This window comes from Anabrus simplex, chromosome 2 (assembly GCF_040414725.1).
Source record: "Anabrus simplex isolate iqAnaSimp1 chromosome 2, ASM4041472v1, whole genome shotgun sequence".
Classification (NCBI taxonomy): Eukaryota; Metazoa; Arthropoda; class Insecta; order Orthoptera; family Tettigoniidae; genus Anabrus; species Anabrus simplex.
Window position 1 is genome coordinate 861914148 of NC_090266.1, and position 18122 is coordinate 861932269.

At 41.8% G+C, this 18122-nt stretch overlaps 1 protein-coding gene across 1 annotated transcript in view; it reads left to right on the forward strand.

Moving 5' to 3' along the window:
- Positions 1-18122, forward strand: part of Exn (Ephexin) — a 256905-nt gene that overhangs the window by 41762 nt on the left and 197021 nt on the right. The window contains exons 2-3 of the mRNA XM_068226056.1: positions 4982-5153; positions 14321-14415. Of these exons, the coding sequence (XP_068082157.1) occupies positions 4982-5153; positions 14321-14415 (267 nt within the window). The remainder of the gene's footprint in view (positions 1-4981; positions 5154-14320; positions 14416-18122) is intronic.

Genomic DNA, 18122 nt, shown 5'->3' on the forward strand with positions numbered 1-18122 from the left:
GGGGAAGATACGGAAGGTAAGAGGAATTGGAAGCGGTTGCCGAACTAATATGCTAGTATGGAATTCGCAGTTACAAATACATTCAAGCATAAGGCTGTTCATCACTACACATGGGAAGATAGGGGCACCAGATCAATAATAGACTATATCAAAGCCGACTTTTTTTTGCTAGGGGCTTTACTTCGCACCGACACAGATAGGTCTTATGGCGACGATGGGATAGTAAAGGCCTAGGAGTTGGAAGGAAGCGGCCGTGGCCTTAATTAAGGTACAGCCCCAGCATTTTCCTGGTGTGAAAATGGGAAACCACGGAAAACCATCTTCAGGGCTGCCGATAGTGCGATTCGAACCTACTATCTCCCGGATGCAAGCTCACAGCCGCGCGCTTCTACGCGCACGGCCAACTCGCCCGGTAAGCCGACTTTTAACTCAGGAAATCTGTTAGGAATGTGCGGTTATTCCGGGGATTTTTCAGTCATTCACAACACTATGTGATCTGTAATGAACTAAGTATCCCTAGGCATAGGGTAGAGAAAGTTAAATCGGTCTGCAGGTGATTAAGGATAGAAAATCACAAGGACAAGGAATTTAGAAGTACTTGGTAATGATTGGTGAGAAGTTTCAAACAATAGACAGTAAGCAGGTTCAGGATATAGAAAGAGAATGGGTGGTATACAGGGAGTGCCTAGGAATTGCATGTGCAAAGATGGGAAAAAGCCAACAGCTAGTTGGAATGATGAAGTGAGGGCAGCTTGTACACGTAAAAGGCTAGCGTATCAGAAATGGCTCTAAACAAAGACTGATGGGGATAGGAAATTGTACTTACTTCAAAGAAACAGAGCGAAACAAATAGTTGTTTAATCCAATAATAAGTCATGTGAAGAATTCCGAAACAAAAAGAATACACTCCGTGTGTCTATTCATAGCTTAGTGCAGCCCTTGTAGGACAGACGCCCCGACGATGGTGGGCAGCACCTTCGTGTCTGGGAAACTGAGTGTTATTGCGGTGGAGGCTAGTGTTGTATGAATTGCAGGGATTTTGGGGACAGCACAAACAACCAGTCCCCGAGCCAAGGAAATTAACCATTTCAGATTAAAATCCTCGACCCGGCCGGGAGTTGAACCTGAAGCCCTCTGAACAGAAGCCCACTACGCTGACCATTCAGCCAAGGAGTTGAACTGGAAGAGGCCATGGGAAGATTTCGGTAATAACCTGGGAAAGGCTAGGTCAAGCGACAGGGGAAACCTTTCTAGACGGTAATAAGGAATCTTAGAATGGGAAATTGATAGTGTTTCTGGTGAATCAGGGGAACTCATGAGACATCTCAGGGAATCACTGGACAAGCGAAAGGTATATTTTGAAAATATTCTAAAAAAAAAAAAACATCGGCTAACGTCGCGAATAATCGATGTCATGAAGAAGGGAACAATTTTGTTAGTGAAATTACGCTTGAGGAAGTGGAAAGTATGAAAAACTCCATTGTCATAAATCAGTAGGAATATTTTTTTTGCTAATTGCTTTACGTCGCACCGACACAGATAGGTCTTATGGCGACAATGGGATAGGAAAGGCCTAGGAGTTGGAAGGAAGCGGCCGTGGCCTTAATTAAGGTACAGCCCCAGCATTTGCCTGGTGTGAAAACGGGAAACCACGGAAAACCATCTTCAGGGCTGCCGACAGTGGGATTCGAACCCACTATCTCCCGGATGCAAGCTCACAGCCGCGTGCCTCTGACCGCACTGCCAATTCGCCCAGTGCAGGAATAAATGAAGTTACACCTGAAATGGTGAAATATGCTGTGTAGGCAGGGATGAAATGGTTTCATAGAGCAATACGATTAGCATGGAAGGTCAGTAAGGTACATTCTGATAGGACAAAAGCAGTGATTGCTGCTATCTAGGGAAGGAAGGCATCAGAAGGGATTGTAAAATTTATCGACGTATTTCATTGATTAGTATTCCAGGCAAGGTGTTCACTGTCATTTTGGAAGAGAGTTTGCTATATAGTTGGATGAAAACCAATGTGGTTTCAGACCACAGAGGGGCCGTCAGAATCCGATTTTCACTATGCGCCGTATACTTCAAAAATGCTACAATTTCTTGGTTTCACAGAGCTGTAAGTCAGCATTCGGGAGATAGTGGGTTCGAACCCCACTCTCTGTAGCCCAGAACATGCTTTTCCGTGATTTCCATTTTCTCACCTAGGCAAATACTGTGGTTGCACTTTAATTAAGGCTACGGGCGCTTCCTTCCCACTCAGCCTTTCCTGTCCCGTCGCCATAAGACCTATCTGTGTCGGTGCGACGTAAAGCTAGTTGTAAAAAAAAAAATCAAACCCCTATTTTTGCTGAAGTTAAGTTTAATTTACACTTAAACGGAATTTGGACCTATTATCAATTTCTATCGTAAAGCATTTTGAGATTTTCGTGCTTTTTCAGTTCAGCTGTGGGTTAATGTTGAATGCGTCCAGGGCCACCATCACTCCGTATCTCCCGTATTAGCGGAAACTCTCCAATACGGACACGCATCATGTCCTGCTAAGAGGACTAGCAACCTGTACGGCAAATGGAAAGTGTGCAGCTTTTTATACATTATCGTAAACGTAATACGTATCATGACCCTAGACGATGTGTCCCGACAGTGGATAAAATAAACCAGAGCCCAGGAAGGTGGAAGCAGTGTGTATTATTATTTGCTAATTTAACCATTCTTCATTTTATGTGCTGACTAGCTACTGACTATATGGTGTAATTTTGGTGCCGTATTAGGATGTGTCCTAAAAGTGGATAATTTCTCAGTTTCTGCGTTGAGAGACTTTGAGAACGATACATCGTACGGTAACGAATTATGGGAAGTCTTTAAGCTTCTGTTACCTCAAAATATTTCAGTGTTTGGAATTTCTGGATTTCTGGTCCTGTTACGTATCTACGTTTGTCGTGTAATTTTCAAAGTGGTAAATCCACCAATTTCTACAAAACAGACAACTAAAATATTCCGAATTTCAATATTATTTAGGGCTCCTATCCTCTTAATATGATTCAAAATCTATGCATAATATATCCAAAATGTACTGTCGAAGACAAAGTTGTATAGAAACAGTAATGCAGGCATCCTAGGCACCCCAGTATCTCGAGGTGTTCCGTAAATGACATAAGCTAGATGATATTTTGAGGATGCGTATCAATGAAATCTGTACCTCTATACGTGAAAATAATGCACAGATAACTTGGAGCTCTGTAATCATAGCTTCCATCTCACATAGTACACCACAAGCATATAATAATAATAATAATAATAATAATAATAATAATAATAATAATAATAATAATAATAATAATAATAATAATAATAATAATAATCGGGAGATTGTTAGTTCTAATCCCACCGTCGGCAGCCCTGAAGATAGTTTTACATGGTTTCCCATTTTCACACCAGGCAAATGCTGGGGCTGTACATTACTTAAGGCCATGGGCGCTACATTCCAATTCTAGCCCATTCCCATCCGTCGCCGAAAATTTTCGATGTGTTAATGCAATGTTAAATCATTAATAATAATAATAATAATAATAATAATAATAATAATATAGAGAGGGTACCAACATCAAGCCAGCCCCCAGAGAGCTCATTGTGGAACAGGGAAAAATCAAGCAGGTGGAAAAGTTTAAGTACTTAGGCGAGTGGATAGTACCTAACAACTCTGAGAAAGAAGCAATCATGTGCAGAATCAACAAGATGGAAGTGGCATATCAGCTGTCTAGGAATGTCTACAACAAAAGATCAGTGTCCATCAACGCCAAGCTTAGGCATTATTGTTCGGTTGTACGCCCGGAAGCACTGTACGCAGCAGAATGCCTTGCAATGAACAGAAAAGGTCTGATGGAGAAGCTAGAAGCTAAAGAAAGAAAAATCCTGAGAAAGATTCTTGGACCAATCAAAGAAAATGGTGAGTACAGGAGACGACACAACAGCGATCTGTACCAGCATATGGAGAGGATAACGGACACGATTCGGAAAAGGAGGATTCATTTTTATGGCCATATAGCACGCATGAGCACACAGATACAAACCAATAGGATCTTTTCCTACTTTCTTAACAAGAAAACCAAGGGACCCTGGTTTATCGAAGTTGAAAAAGACCTTCAAGAAATAGGAATCACACTCGAAGACATCCAGAAACGTGCTCCTCTCCAGAAAAAGCTCCAGGGATACAAGAGGTTCCAAGAAAGGCCAAAGTTGAAAACAGGCAAGAAGTGGACTGATGAAAGGAAGGAGGCTCACAGAACGAGAATGCGTGAGTACTGGGGAAGAATTAAAGCTCAAGGATGCAAACGGTTGAAATAACGTGGTCCACAGCAAGCCGAAACGAAGAAAGAAAAAGAAGAATATAGAGAGGGTAATCAAGAATGATCCAGATCAGCGTTTCCCAAAGTGATGGTAAGATCGTAGTGCTCTTCTGTCAATATTATAACTGAACGTGTGAGAAAATATGAGGTGAAGTCATGGACAGCGGGGGGGGGGGGGGGGGGGGGGAGGAGGAAGACTCCAGTGTAAAGTGCAGTGTATTCAAAATACTTCAGAATAAGTCTTAGGCCGATACTCCATCGGAATTATCAGTGTTTTCAGGCTACACAGGCCGTCTGGATTTAGTAATTTCTCAGGGAAATACAGACACATTTTATTACAGGAAATACTGGGATAGTCTGGAAATGTAAATATGATTTCTGAGTAAACATAGTGAATATTTAAACATGAGGTCAAATAGGATAATAAATCCTTACGAATTGGTCGTATTGGGCCGCCGTTTAATTTTACTAATGTGTAATTAGTTCTTATTACAACCGTAATCTGACTGGTGCTCTATTCTGGTACTCATGGTAGCAGTATTATCTCCTGTTGGTATTTAACAGGTTACGTTGCCCATACCAATAGATTTAACGACATGTTGAACTCGTGGCATAATTTGCTTATTCTCTCCTTTCAGTATCGGAAGAATATGGACCGATGACTCATGAGGTTTGGTCGTATCAGCTAACGGCACCTGGTCCAGGAGGCGGACCAGGACAGCCCAGGAGTGAGACGAGTGACGAGTGGGTGGATGTCGAGGATTCGGAGATGGAGGAGTCTGTCCGTGGACACGGCCACACCATTGTAGTGTAAGTCTTTACTGCTGTTGTTCCATAATTTCTGTTTGAGATGAGCTTCGTTATTATTAGTGTAAATAGCAATGTTTCTTAAGAAATATACATACTTCAAGATTATCGGCGTGTTTCTTGAGTATTTTCCTTACATATAAAGAGTGGTACAGCAGCCCCTATTTTTTCCGAACATATGTAGCCTGCTAGGAATTAAATATCTCTTAGTCCTATTTTACGCAACATCTTACAGCAAATTTATGTGGAGTTAGCCCGATATAGGCTTTCTTGTACAGTTTTTGCATTGTACGGGAGGCAGTTAGTGAGACCCATCTCAAAAACACTACCATTTTATGTAGAATGGAGTACAATATTCTAGTAATTTTTACGAAATGTTACTGTATTGTACAAACCATAGCCACTCCTACAGATGTCTGTAGAGAATTGCACATCTGATTGGTCCAAGAGGCCATTTTCTTTTGATAGAAAAGGGTGGTCGCTGTATCATAGAAAACGTGATAGGTTAGGACCAAGTACGGACATGCCAATTCACCGACATTTTCTATAGTCTCATAACATCGAAATTGATAGAAACGTGTTTTTCACACTATTTTATAATCTGACACGTAAATGCTACACAGCAGATGTGACAGCTTATGTCATGCACTTACTACCGTTAGAGCGGTCAATAAAGGTATACAACCGGGCGGTAAGACATATCAGTAACTTTTCGAAGCGGGAACTTTCGCTCTTCTAGTGAATACTGAGTTATAAGAAGTTTATTTCCGCGCTGGAAGTAGCTGCGTGGAAATATGCATGGTAATTGTACCTAGATAGGCTAGTTGGAAAAGAGAGGGTTCAAACCCTACTTGAGTCACGTCTTTTTTTTTCATTTTCATTTTGTACTCGCCTTGGCATCCTCTACGAAGACTTGAATTTTACGAACTCTCAGGTATTCTTCTAAGCAAGTTATAATAAATATCGCCACGTAAGTAAATGCATTGTGAATATCACCCGAAACATTATGCAGGACTCATTCAACCAAGTAATAGGTACATCTCTACGCGTAGGGAATGGTTGCAACTATTTGGGCTTAAGATATACATGGTCCTTTAGCACACTGTGTTGTTTGCATTAAGGTAACCCTGCCTGCACATTCGAGTTCAGAACTTGTAAAATACAACAGTTTCAAAGCGATAGCCTAGATTATTCCATTAATACAGAGTTCCGAGACGTACCGTTTGTCGCTTGGAGTGGCTACGTGGTTCAAATCGCAGCCAGCATATGGTGTTTTGTTGGGATACGGAGTTCGAGTCTAGTTAAGAGCTTCTCAATTTTATTTTTATATTATACTCGCAAAGGCATTCGTAACTAATGTTTAACTTACTTAAGACTCAAAAGACATTTTTCATCTTTACAAAGAAAGCATACATGAGAAAGGAATAACATGCGACTTTCATATGGAAAATGGCTACAACGAACTCCCTGTCTAGAAAGCCAAGAATAATGGCCGAGAGGATTCGCTGTGATGATCACACGACACTTTATAATCGGCAAGCCTTTGGGCTGAGCAGCGGTCGCTTGGTAGGCCAAGACGTTTCGGGGCTGTTGCGCTATTTTTTTGTTTCTACAACGACTTTTCCATCATTCGGTATTTTATCATTAATGCTGATTTGGTTGACACGAATAAACGAATTGCAGATAGCGTAGTAAGACTAGACATTGTTGTGAGTAGCCAAGGCCAATATTTTTAGGTTAGGCTATAATCTGCGGATTGCATGAAACTGAGTGAACAGGGGCAGCTGTACCGCACGGTGTATATATATATCGCTGACATTTACATTTTTACTTAGCTGCCTTTCTGTACCCATGATATCAGGTTCGATCCTAGATGAGGGTCGGTGCCATTTAATGGCGCTTAATGTGACAACTCTTGTGTCGTGAGCTTCCGCGACTTGAAAGAACTCCTTCGGGTCAAAACGTTGACATTCTGGAGTAGGTATGTTAAAACCGTTAGCAGTTGCAATGAACGTGGACGAATTATTATTATTATTATTATTATTATTATTATTATTATTATTATTATTATTATTATTATTATTATTATTATTATTATTATTATTATTATTATTATTATTATTATTTACAATATTGCTTTACATCGCACCGACACAGTTAGGTCTTATGGCGACGATAGGATGGGAGAGGGCTAGGAGTGGAAAGGAAATAACGCGGCCTTAAATGAGGGCTGAGAAATTGCACCATAATGTCAACAATTCAGACACTGACAGTGGCTATCCTCACAACCATTGTGGCCTCCATATTTATGGTAGACAAATGTTCGGTTATCCTTTATTCCAAGTCGTGGCTCAGTCGTTCTGATCCTGGACTTGTAATGAAAAGTTCTCGTAAATATAGTATTACACCTCATAATAGTACAGGTTAGCAGGAGGTCTCTGATGAGCCGGGCTGAGTGGCTCAGACGGTTAAGGCGCTGGTCTTCTGACCCCAGCTTGGCAGGTTCTATCCCGGCTCAGTTCGGTCGTATTAGGTGCTGAAATACGTCAGTCTCGTGTCGGTAGATTTACTGGCACGTACAAATAACTCCTGTGGGACAAAATTCCGGCACCTCGACATCTCTGAAAACCGTCAAAAGTAGGTAGTGGGACGTAAAAACAATAACATTATTATTAGTTTCTGTTGATAATGACGAAAAATTATAATTATGCGCTTCGTTTGGGCTCTGCCATTGGTTTTTGCGGTTTCCCTATAACTGCATAGCCTTTGGGGTGCTATTTGAGGATCCAACCAGCCTATGGGCTGATGACCTAACAGACAATATTATAATTATATATACGGTATTATATATATATATATGTTTTACAATTTGCTTTACGTCGCACCGACACAGATAGGTCTTATGGCGACGATGGGATTGGAAAGGGCTAGAAGTGGGAAGAAAGCGTCCGTGGCATTAATTAAGGCACAGCCCCAGCATTTGCCTGGTATTAAAATGGGGAACTACGGAAAATCATCTCCAGGGCTGCGACAGTGGGGTTCGAACCCACTATCTCAAGAATGAAAGCTCACAACTGCGCGATCCTAACCGCACGGCCAACTCGCTCGGTGAATTTAAAACAGTCAGTGGATCTAATTCGCAATGCCTTATTTTTTATGAAATAATTAAGTAGTAAATTAAAATATAATAAAATAAGGCACTGACTTACAAATAAAATCGTGCATATTATTTAATTTGTATGTGTATGTTCAGTCCCCAGGCCAAAAGGCTAGTTGGATCCTCAACAGCTCCGCCATTAGCTGTCATAGATGGCTTAGGCGTCACTGAACAGGTGTACTAGGGAAATGAGGAATGCTTAATTTTTTATTTTTTATTTTCTTTACGTCGCACCGACACATATAGGTCTTAGGGCGACGAAGGGACAGGAAAGGCCTGGTAATGGGAAGGAAGCGGCCGTGAACTTAATTAAGGTGTGAAGACAGGAAACCACAGAAAACCATCTTCAGGGCTGCCGACAGTGGGCTTCGAACCCACTATCTCCCGGATGCGAGCTCACAGCTGCGCCCTCCTAACCGCACGGCCAACTCGCCCGGTAAAATGAGGAATGAGGTAGCTTCCCGTTGCTCTCCTCATTGAGCTAGAAGTTACTATTACATATCAGTCTGCCAAGCCCACTGAAATGCATGCACCATCCGACCTCATGAGCAATATTTTCACACCATTCATGGCATGGGGACAGGTTTTTCTCCGCGTATTCCTGTTTTCCCTGTCATATTTCATTCCAGCAACACACTCCAGTATCATTTCATTTCATCTGTCATTAATTAATCATTGTCCCAAAGGAGTACGACAGGCTTCGGCAGCCGGCACAATTCCCATCCTCGCCGCTAGATGGGGGATTCATTCATCCCATTCCTCACCCGGTCGAAGGACTGGAAACAGGCTGTGGATTTTTATAGCATGGGCTGGCTCCATACGGAATTGCATTACTAGCATCGCTCATGCCTCAGTCACTTTCATATTGTCAAAGCCAAGGATAAGGCTGAGAAATACCAATGAAAGTAACAGAATGCTCTAGCCCGTACCAGAAAACGTAGTGCACTGTAAACATTAGGTCTCACCAGCAAAGCCATTTATTTATTTAAAAGCTAAACACATATTAAAACAAAACATAGTCGTGTGAATGAAAGCGTAGTTCACAATTTAAAAAGTTAGAAACAAAGAATTAAAATACAAATTTCACTTATAAAACAGATTAAAGAGGCGAGCATCCCTCATAAAATGGATGACGAGGCCTACTGACTGCTCGCCATCTCGCAGAATGAGTGAAATGGTACTCGGAAATGTTAGATAGCTGCGCAGATCGGCCTGGTCCCACGCACTCCGTAAGGATGTCATCTACGGCCAGATGGCCGCTGCAAGTGCACACACTCTGTGTGTATGCATTTTTCTCCCTTCAGTAGGTGGGAATGTATTGCTATACCATGGTCGATCCTAAAGACGACAAAATACCACTGCTTCTGTACGGAAGACCTGAAAGGAAGTCTTTCGTACCTTCGTTAATCCTTTAATACCTCTCAGCTTATTGGAAAGAGGGGTGGCCTGCCACTCCTCCTCCCAGTGGGACACTAACAGATGTGTCAGTTGAGAACTTTGTAAAGCAACGGGGGCACTGTGACTGCCACCTTTGCAGCCTGGTCAAATAACTCACTTCCCTTTATACCCCCGTGGCTTGGAAGCCACACAAATGTGATTCTTGTGCTTACCTCCCATAATCCGGCCAGCAGATCGTGGACATGTTGCACCAGGAGGTATTGCGGGAAACACGTATCGATAGTCGACAGACTGCAATGAGCTCAAGGAGTCAGTGCACACAAAGTAATGCTGACGTCCATTGGACAGTGCGTACCGCAGAACTTCCAAGATGACACTTTTGCTCTGCTGTGTACACACTGCAAGGTTCCGGTAGAGAAAAGAGAAACATATTTTCGTTTAACAATGAACGAACAGTCCACACACTTGATCCTGGATATCGGCTCACAATGGACCTGAAAAGCCTTCGATTTATTGAAGTGTTTTTTACCTTTTTTTGGGCGGGCGTGTCAGAACGGCGTACTGTCCTCGGAGGAACCTTACTAGGCGCTCTGACAACACAAGGAACCGAAGGTACTTCTGACCTTGTGTAAATGCCATCCAAGCTATTCCAACCGGCTGCGTTGCCTGTGGATAAGCAGCATACAGTCGGCGATTCTGGTCATGGAATACACAAGGATTGCTTGAGTGGAGTGACATCTGCCGTAGATTTGCAGCATATGATAACACTTGCTTGCTTCTGACGCGTGAAGTAGACTCAGGGAGCAGGCAGGCTATAGGACTAGAACGAAAATCTTCCGTTGCCAGCACAACTCAGCTGTGTTGGACACTATTCAGTTTATTAAGAACAGTTTTCCTTGCTGATCCATATGCTGCACTGCCATAGTCAATCTGGATAAAAATGATTTGACCTATAAAAGTCTAGGAGCATTAGATTATACGACCAGTCCACCACGTAGTACCGCAAAGAAACCCCAGAATATTGTGTTTCCTAGCGCATTTTACTTTTGGCGGGCGTGCGGCTCCCACGATAACTTACTATCGAAAAGAAGCCCAAGAAATCGGTACGTGTCTACTACATCAACAGCGACTCCCCCCTCAGCAAAGCTCAGGATGGGGATGAAGAATGCGCTTTCGGTAGAAGTGAGGAACAGAAGTCTTATCCGTTGAAAACCGAAAGCCATGCCCTAAGGTCCACAGTTCTACTCTCCTAATAGCTTTGAGTTATAATTCAGAGCAAAATCGTCCACATATAGAGATGGTATTACTGCTGAACCCGTAGTAGCGACTATACAGTTTGTCAGTCGCAAACAGAGTGACACTGAGAACCGATCCCTGAGGGACTTAGTTTTCCTGAACATGGTATTGCGAATATACCCACCTTATTCGGACAGGGAATAGACGGAGGGACTAAATATTCGCCATAAAAACCGGCAAGTTACTTCGGAATTTCCACTGATGCAGGGCTAAAAAGGATACCATGTCGCCATGTGGTGTCGTAGGCCTTGTTCAAATGTAAAAAATATATAGCCACCAAATGCAGTTTTCGGAGAAAAGCGTCCAGGCGTAGGCCCCACCAGGTGGCCAGTGGTGGAGCGAGCAGCTCGAAAGCCACACCGGTACTCGGACGCAAGTCCTCTTTTCTCCAGACACCAAACAAGTCGTCGATTCACCATCCTCTCAAACAGTTTACACACAGTAAGAGAAATAGGTCTGGAACTTCTTTCATATTTGGGGTCTTTGTCAGGCTTGAGGAGAAGGAGTTACCATCCCCTCTCGCCACTGAGACGGAAACTCACCCTCTAACCAGATTCAGTTGAACAACCCCAGAGGATACAGCATAGGCTACCCTCGCCGAGGTGTTTCAGCATCTGCTTATGGACGGGACCTGGTCCGAGAGATAATTTCAGCACACCCAAGTATTAGAGTGATTTATATCCAAATGTCTCCAAAGGTTCGTAATGTGAATCCTCAACGTACATCCAACGGAAGTTGGATTGTATTTAAATATCATTAAGATTCAAGTTTCGATGTCTTCTTCGATTACATCGGAAGATATGGAAAGCCGTATGGCAGCAGCCTGTACTGTTATTTCTTCTGAAATGCTACACGATCAGCAGCGATCTTTGTGTGAACGACTGGAAGCTTGTATTGTAGCTAATGGCTATCGCTGCACCACCTCGGTATGAGGACACGAGTTTACTTTACTTTAGTTTGATCAAAACTGTTAAACGTACACATACCCGAGCACTGACAGTTCATATAGAGCAGACAGTACTCATAGATTAAAATTAACGATATCTCATTAACTGTTTGCACTAGGATCTTGCACAAAAAACTCACTGTGATTCCGATCTTACATAATTTTTTCTTAGCGTTAATAGTTATTGTTCCATTTAAGAAATATAAACTTCATGCTAGAACACCAAACTTGAGATTCTAGCACATGGTTCAAACCCCCTGGTCTCTAAATAGAGACCTTAAAGAATCATCCTCTTATGAATACGCGTTGAAGCATACAAGAAATCATTTTCAAACATAATGTTCCTGTATTTTCTCGCTTACAGTTTCATCACGATGTTAACTTATAACAAGTTTATAGAGTAATAAGTAGACAGTGTCTTCTGTAAATTTTAATTTGTTATTTATTACTTTTCTTCTCAGTACATGTTTCCTCCATTATTCGTCTTGCCATTAGATATCTGCACGGGCCGAGATTGTTAGACCCGGTCCGGCTCGACCTGAACCGAACCGAGCCCGAGCCCGAGAGTAACCATAGAGTACCACCCGACCCAGCCCGTTTGTCCAATACGCTTTAAACAGTTTTATGCAACTGGCATTGTGGACTTTCTTCTTCTTTTCTTCTTCTAGCGATGGACGTTTGTATATGTTTTAAAACGAAGCAGACGGTAGACTAATCATATAATTTTGATGACAAAAAAGGGAGACTGAGCTATGAGTTATGCTAGTAATGCCGTTCCTTATGCAGCCTGCCCTTGTGATGAAAGATGTGAAAATGTCGCCCATAGGGTTAGTTGGTACGTGCACTTCAGTGGGCTGTGCACACTATTATGTAATAGCAACATCTGATTCGGTGAGGAAAGCAACAAGAAACTACACCATTTCCGTTGCACTCTTCTGTGATGCCTAGGTCTTCTATGGCAGCTGATTGTGGAGCTTTTGAGGATCCAGTCAGCCTTGGGGTTGAGTACTCAATGTATGGACTAACAAATTGAGTTGTTAGTCCACACTGGCCACTCAGACTGTTCGACGCTCCTGAATAACGAATTGTACTGCTCTAAAATGTCTTTTCATAGCTCGCAGTTGATGCTGGTGTATATTCACATTGTAGCTGAGGAGTGAGGGTTGTTTTAACACCTATCCTATCACATTGGTTGGAACATTTGAAATGGTTTCAGTAAAATAATCAGGTAGAGGTCCTGTGCCTAGGTGGTATATAATTCCAACAGAAACTACGATCATTCTGCTATTTTGGGCATATCTACGCACATTTAATATTATTCTTCCTGGGATTTTCCAAATTTACTGGGTTCGGTTCTGGTATTTATTCGGCTAGGATTTAGGCCGGATGACGAGCCTGTTGCTCATTGTTATTATTATTATTATTATTATTATTATTATTATCCTACTTGGTGATGTATTCACTACTGCGTGTTTCTGTGGTGGTTTTTAGTTTGTTGCGTGTATCTGATAAGTGTGTTAACACAAACAGCCAGTCCCCGAGGCAGAGGAATAAACCATTCGCAGTTAAAATACTCGGCCTCGCCGGGAATCGAACTTGGGGTCCTCTGAACAGAAGGCCAGCACGCTAACCATTCAGCCAGGAACCGGACATCTACGTACAGAACGCGAACCTTTTCTTGATACCAGGTTTTACGGGGGTGAGGAGTAAGGTGAGAGCTCTCCCGGCTCCGGTTATACTACCATCTGAATGGAAATGAAATCTGAAATGAATCGATAGTATGATCGATCGATAGGAATTTTCTAAACCTTTATTATCTTAAGCCAACAACTGTGACACACACACATTATATAACATTATACAACATTTCTCGATGCGAATTTTCTTCCTAGCATGAGTTCTATAGTTTGGCTTTGCTGTGTAAACAGCAGCACTAGTACGTAAAGTGTACACCAGATGTCTCACGGCAATTCATAATTTGTGTTCCAAAGGCTGCCAATACGAATCTCGAAGTTAACCGAGGTCTACCGATGCAGCACGAGGGAGCTCAGGTGTCACGAAAAGGTTCGCGTACTGTACCTGTAATGTGTTTCTAAAGTTAATAATAATTCACTTATCGAATAAACGTCGTAAATGTGTTTCTTTTAATCAAGCCCGAACCCAACAGGATTTGTCAGTTTAAGCCCAAACCCGTGCAAACCTCTGCTTGACATAAATGCTATTCCAAAACATACTGAAATGTAACTATTATAAAGTGACAATTAATACTAATACAGTACTGCTAAATGCCACGTTGGTACTTTTACTCCCACTTACTAAACACTACTTCATATTTCCAGTAAATTGAACTTATAATTGATTACTTTTTTGCAGAGTGCAAGAACGTCCTAGGAGTCGACGGAGTCCAAGCTGGTCGCGGAAAGTACGTAACCAGTGGTCCAAGTCCCGAAGCGAGGATAACGCCGACAGTAAGTAATGTCAATTCAACTGAGTTTTGCTGTCTTCGGCTGTTAACTTCTGTAAACATTCCCTTCGCTTGGTGGCTGCACTCATGTTCCTTCTTCATTGTTCAGAATACGGTTAGAACCTAGTGTATGATGTAGTAAATAGTTACGCCTTAATTTCGACTGGAATTTTCTATCATCGAAGCTTTCTAACAGCATGTTTTCCGCGGTGTCAAAAACATGAATTATTTGCTCTCTCTGATTTTCACTCATTTCTTATTTTCGCTTGCCTGCCTCGAGATATAGACATCAAGGAGGTCACTTCTCTGGCATTAATTTCCGTAGTGTTGCACTTTTCATTTTTGGATTCATTACCTAGCTTTCATGAAAGTTTGCTTCTAAATATGTTTCACCGTGAGAACCGAGATATTATCTTCTATTCATTTCAAGACGACGTAGTATCATTAGAAGTTAATTCTTGCTCTTCAAGTGTGGACAGTGGCAGTTTGTATTTTAAGTATTTGCAGTGTAGATAAGCGAGATCTCTCCGTGGTAACCCATGATACCACATCATAGCATGTATGAAATATATTAGACTACTGTAAAAATTGAAAATTAATTTAAAATAGCCCACACTGGAAAATAATTAGTTAATTATAATGTCCATCCTTATATAGATCTTAGAGTGCCGGGCTGAGTGGCTCAGACGGTTGAGGCGCTGGCCTTCTGACCCCAACTGGGCAAGTTCGATCCTGGCTCAGTCCGGTGGTATTTGAAGGTGCTCAAATACGCCAGCCTCGTGCCGGTAGATTTACTGGTACGTAGAACTCCTGCGGGACTAAATTCCGGCACCTCGGCGTCTCCAAAAATCTCAAAAAAAGTAAAGCCAATAACATTTTTAACAGATCTTAGATTAACAGACTTCTCACCAAAAACACTGGGTTTGATTTTGGGCTCAGCAAAGTCTTGTCAGGAAGATTAGGAAACTGCTTGATGCTTGTGACAGACGGGGCAGTATGTGGAAGAAACTGGCTACCCAATCGCTCGTAAATGCGGACCTATGATGACTGTTCGTTGGTCCCTGGCTAAAGTTGGGAGGCACAAATCATGTTTTCAGTGTTCAGGAACTAAACATGGCACAAAGAACAAAAAAAAAAAAAAAATTTCGTTTTAACTCTCTTAATTTTATTCATAAGTATTTCCTAATATGTTATCTACCATGAAAGAACTAGGAAGCTGATTAGTTCTATCGTCAGCTCTGATAACCTTCAGTGACTACTCAAAACGTGATTTTCCCATGTTTTTTTTTTTCGACTCATTCAAGTCGAAGGCTATATTTCAAATCTCGCGACTAACTCGCTTATCTTTCCCTCACGAACACAGATTACCGTACTTAATAACACAGGTTACAGGATGTTTTATATTTTTAACCCTCATTTCGAGTAGTGGTTTTTGTGGTGTGTTGGGCACAGAATTATAGCGAAATTTTTCTTGAACGAGATGGACGAAGAAGAAATAATGCCCTTTTCTCCGAATAATAAAGGCCTATACACTTACAGAAAAACAAACTGGATGAAGAGAAGCATAAATAAAGGGAGCAATATAGAGGGCCCCTCTTGGGGTAGAGGAATAGTAATTTCTGTGGATCACTAACTCCTGCACTCGCTAGCAAGTAGAACTGTGAACTTCAGCTGTATTCATAGTGTTCCATTCAACATCTCGTGCGACAGATGCGGGACCTCGTTGATGTATTAGAAATCTTCCCCCAAAATTTGAACCTTTACTTATGCTGAGGACCGAAAATGAAGCTAAACATCTATATTATAGAAATAAGTTGCATTCAATCACATTGTTCGATTTTCTTTTTGGGGTGGGGAGGTGGTGGTGGGAAAGTGTTCTTCATTCTACTGCACTTACGGAAATTCTGGTAATAGAGAAGATGCATGCCTTAAAATGATGGCTCAATCTGTATATACTAATATTTCGTGAAGATAGGAAGCCTCGTTAATGTTTTTATCTGTAGAGCTTCTATCAGTAACGTATCCGTCTTGGTAGCTTGGTATTTTCACACCTGGCATATGAGTTAGTTAATCTGTAGGGCCTCTTTGAAGGTTATGAATGTTAAATTAACTTTATAGTAGCATGTGTGATTGGACATATTTTGATAAAACTTCTCAATGTAGTACCAATTATAACGAAAGAGCGTTATGTGCTTGATCCTTGCCATTCAAAGTTGGATTTAAACAATTCACATTCATTTCTTGTAATTCGATTACACGTAAAACTGTAACTTCTGTAACGTTCGAGTACACAGGATGAAAGGTAGCTTGGTTGTTTGTTTGTTTTCGTGTTCCCTTTTGCTCAGATCGGAGGTGGTTCAACGTCCTCTCCTCGGCACTAATAGTGATCATTCTGGGTGTAGTTTACTCCGAATTTCTCCACATCCATTCAAAGGAGATGCTGGGATGATATATTATTACTCGTCTCGCAGCACGTCATTAGCCGCAAAGCAATTTGTGACTCTTGTAAAAAGAATCACACTCGACGAGAAGACTAGTTCATTAATCATATTTAAGTAAATTAATTTCTTCTGTTCTACAATGTTCAGGCTCCATTACGCGGAACAATTAGTCGTCTTTAGCCATGTTACAATAAACAGTAATATGCATTACGAATTATGCTGAGAATTCGGCAGCCAGTAGTCAAACTCTGCAACAACAGTACTTGTGTCTTCCTCATGAAGCAGTAATTCGCTTCACTTGGAATTTTGCATAATTACGTATGACTATTGCGTAAAACAGTCTTCTGAGTAACTTGATACAATTATGTGCAGATATACCCATATCTACCTCTGCTTAAAAAAAAAGCGCCATTTTTAACTTACGAAGGGAAAAGTTCCCTGTGATTTACACTCGTACAATGTTCGTTCGCCTCACATCAGAGAAAAGTTTGGCATCACCCTGTGTGTCATTTTACTATTTTGGTATCTCGCTATGCAGATCGGAAAATAAGACGCTTAGGATATTTGTAAACATAATCGCAACTGCACGTACTCCAAGCCAACACACAGGCAGAATGCCACCCTCAGATGGGAGGCAGTATTTCAGTTTAAGTTGTATCACTACAGTAGTGTGGAAGCATTAGAGGTGTGTTCTGAACAGTGTAATGAGTGTCTAGGATGGCACGGTGTGCAGTGTCGACATGTGAACGTGTATGCAGAATCACATTATGTTAAGAAGGATGGTCAACAAGGGCAATTGCTTGACGTATGGGCCGTAATCAAAGTGATGTGGTTCGAAAATGAAAGCGGTACAGGGAAACTAAAACTGTTGATGACTTGTCCGAGGGCTACGACTGCAGTCGCTGACGGTTACCTTCGAATTGCAGCTCGAAGGAACCCTGAAACCAGTGCCACCAAACTGAATAACGAACTCAGGCAGCCACAATTCGCCGCGTTTCAAATTAAACTGTGAGAAACAGGCTCATGGTGAGGCCCAGCACTCAAACCTGGACATCATGGGGCGCGGTACAGAAGGGCCCAACATTATGCTCAATGGTCTTTTCAGATTTGGCATAAAGTCCTCTTCACCTATGAGTATTCCATAAGCCCTGTTCCTGGCGATCGTCGGTAACATGTTTGAAGGGAATCTGGTCAGGTTTCACGTCTCACACTGTCAAACACATACAGCAAGGTTGATGTTTTGGAGTGGCATTATATGGGACCATCATAC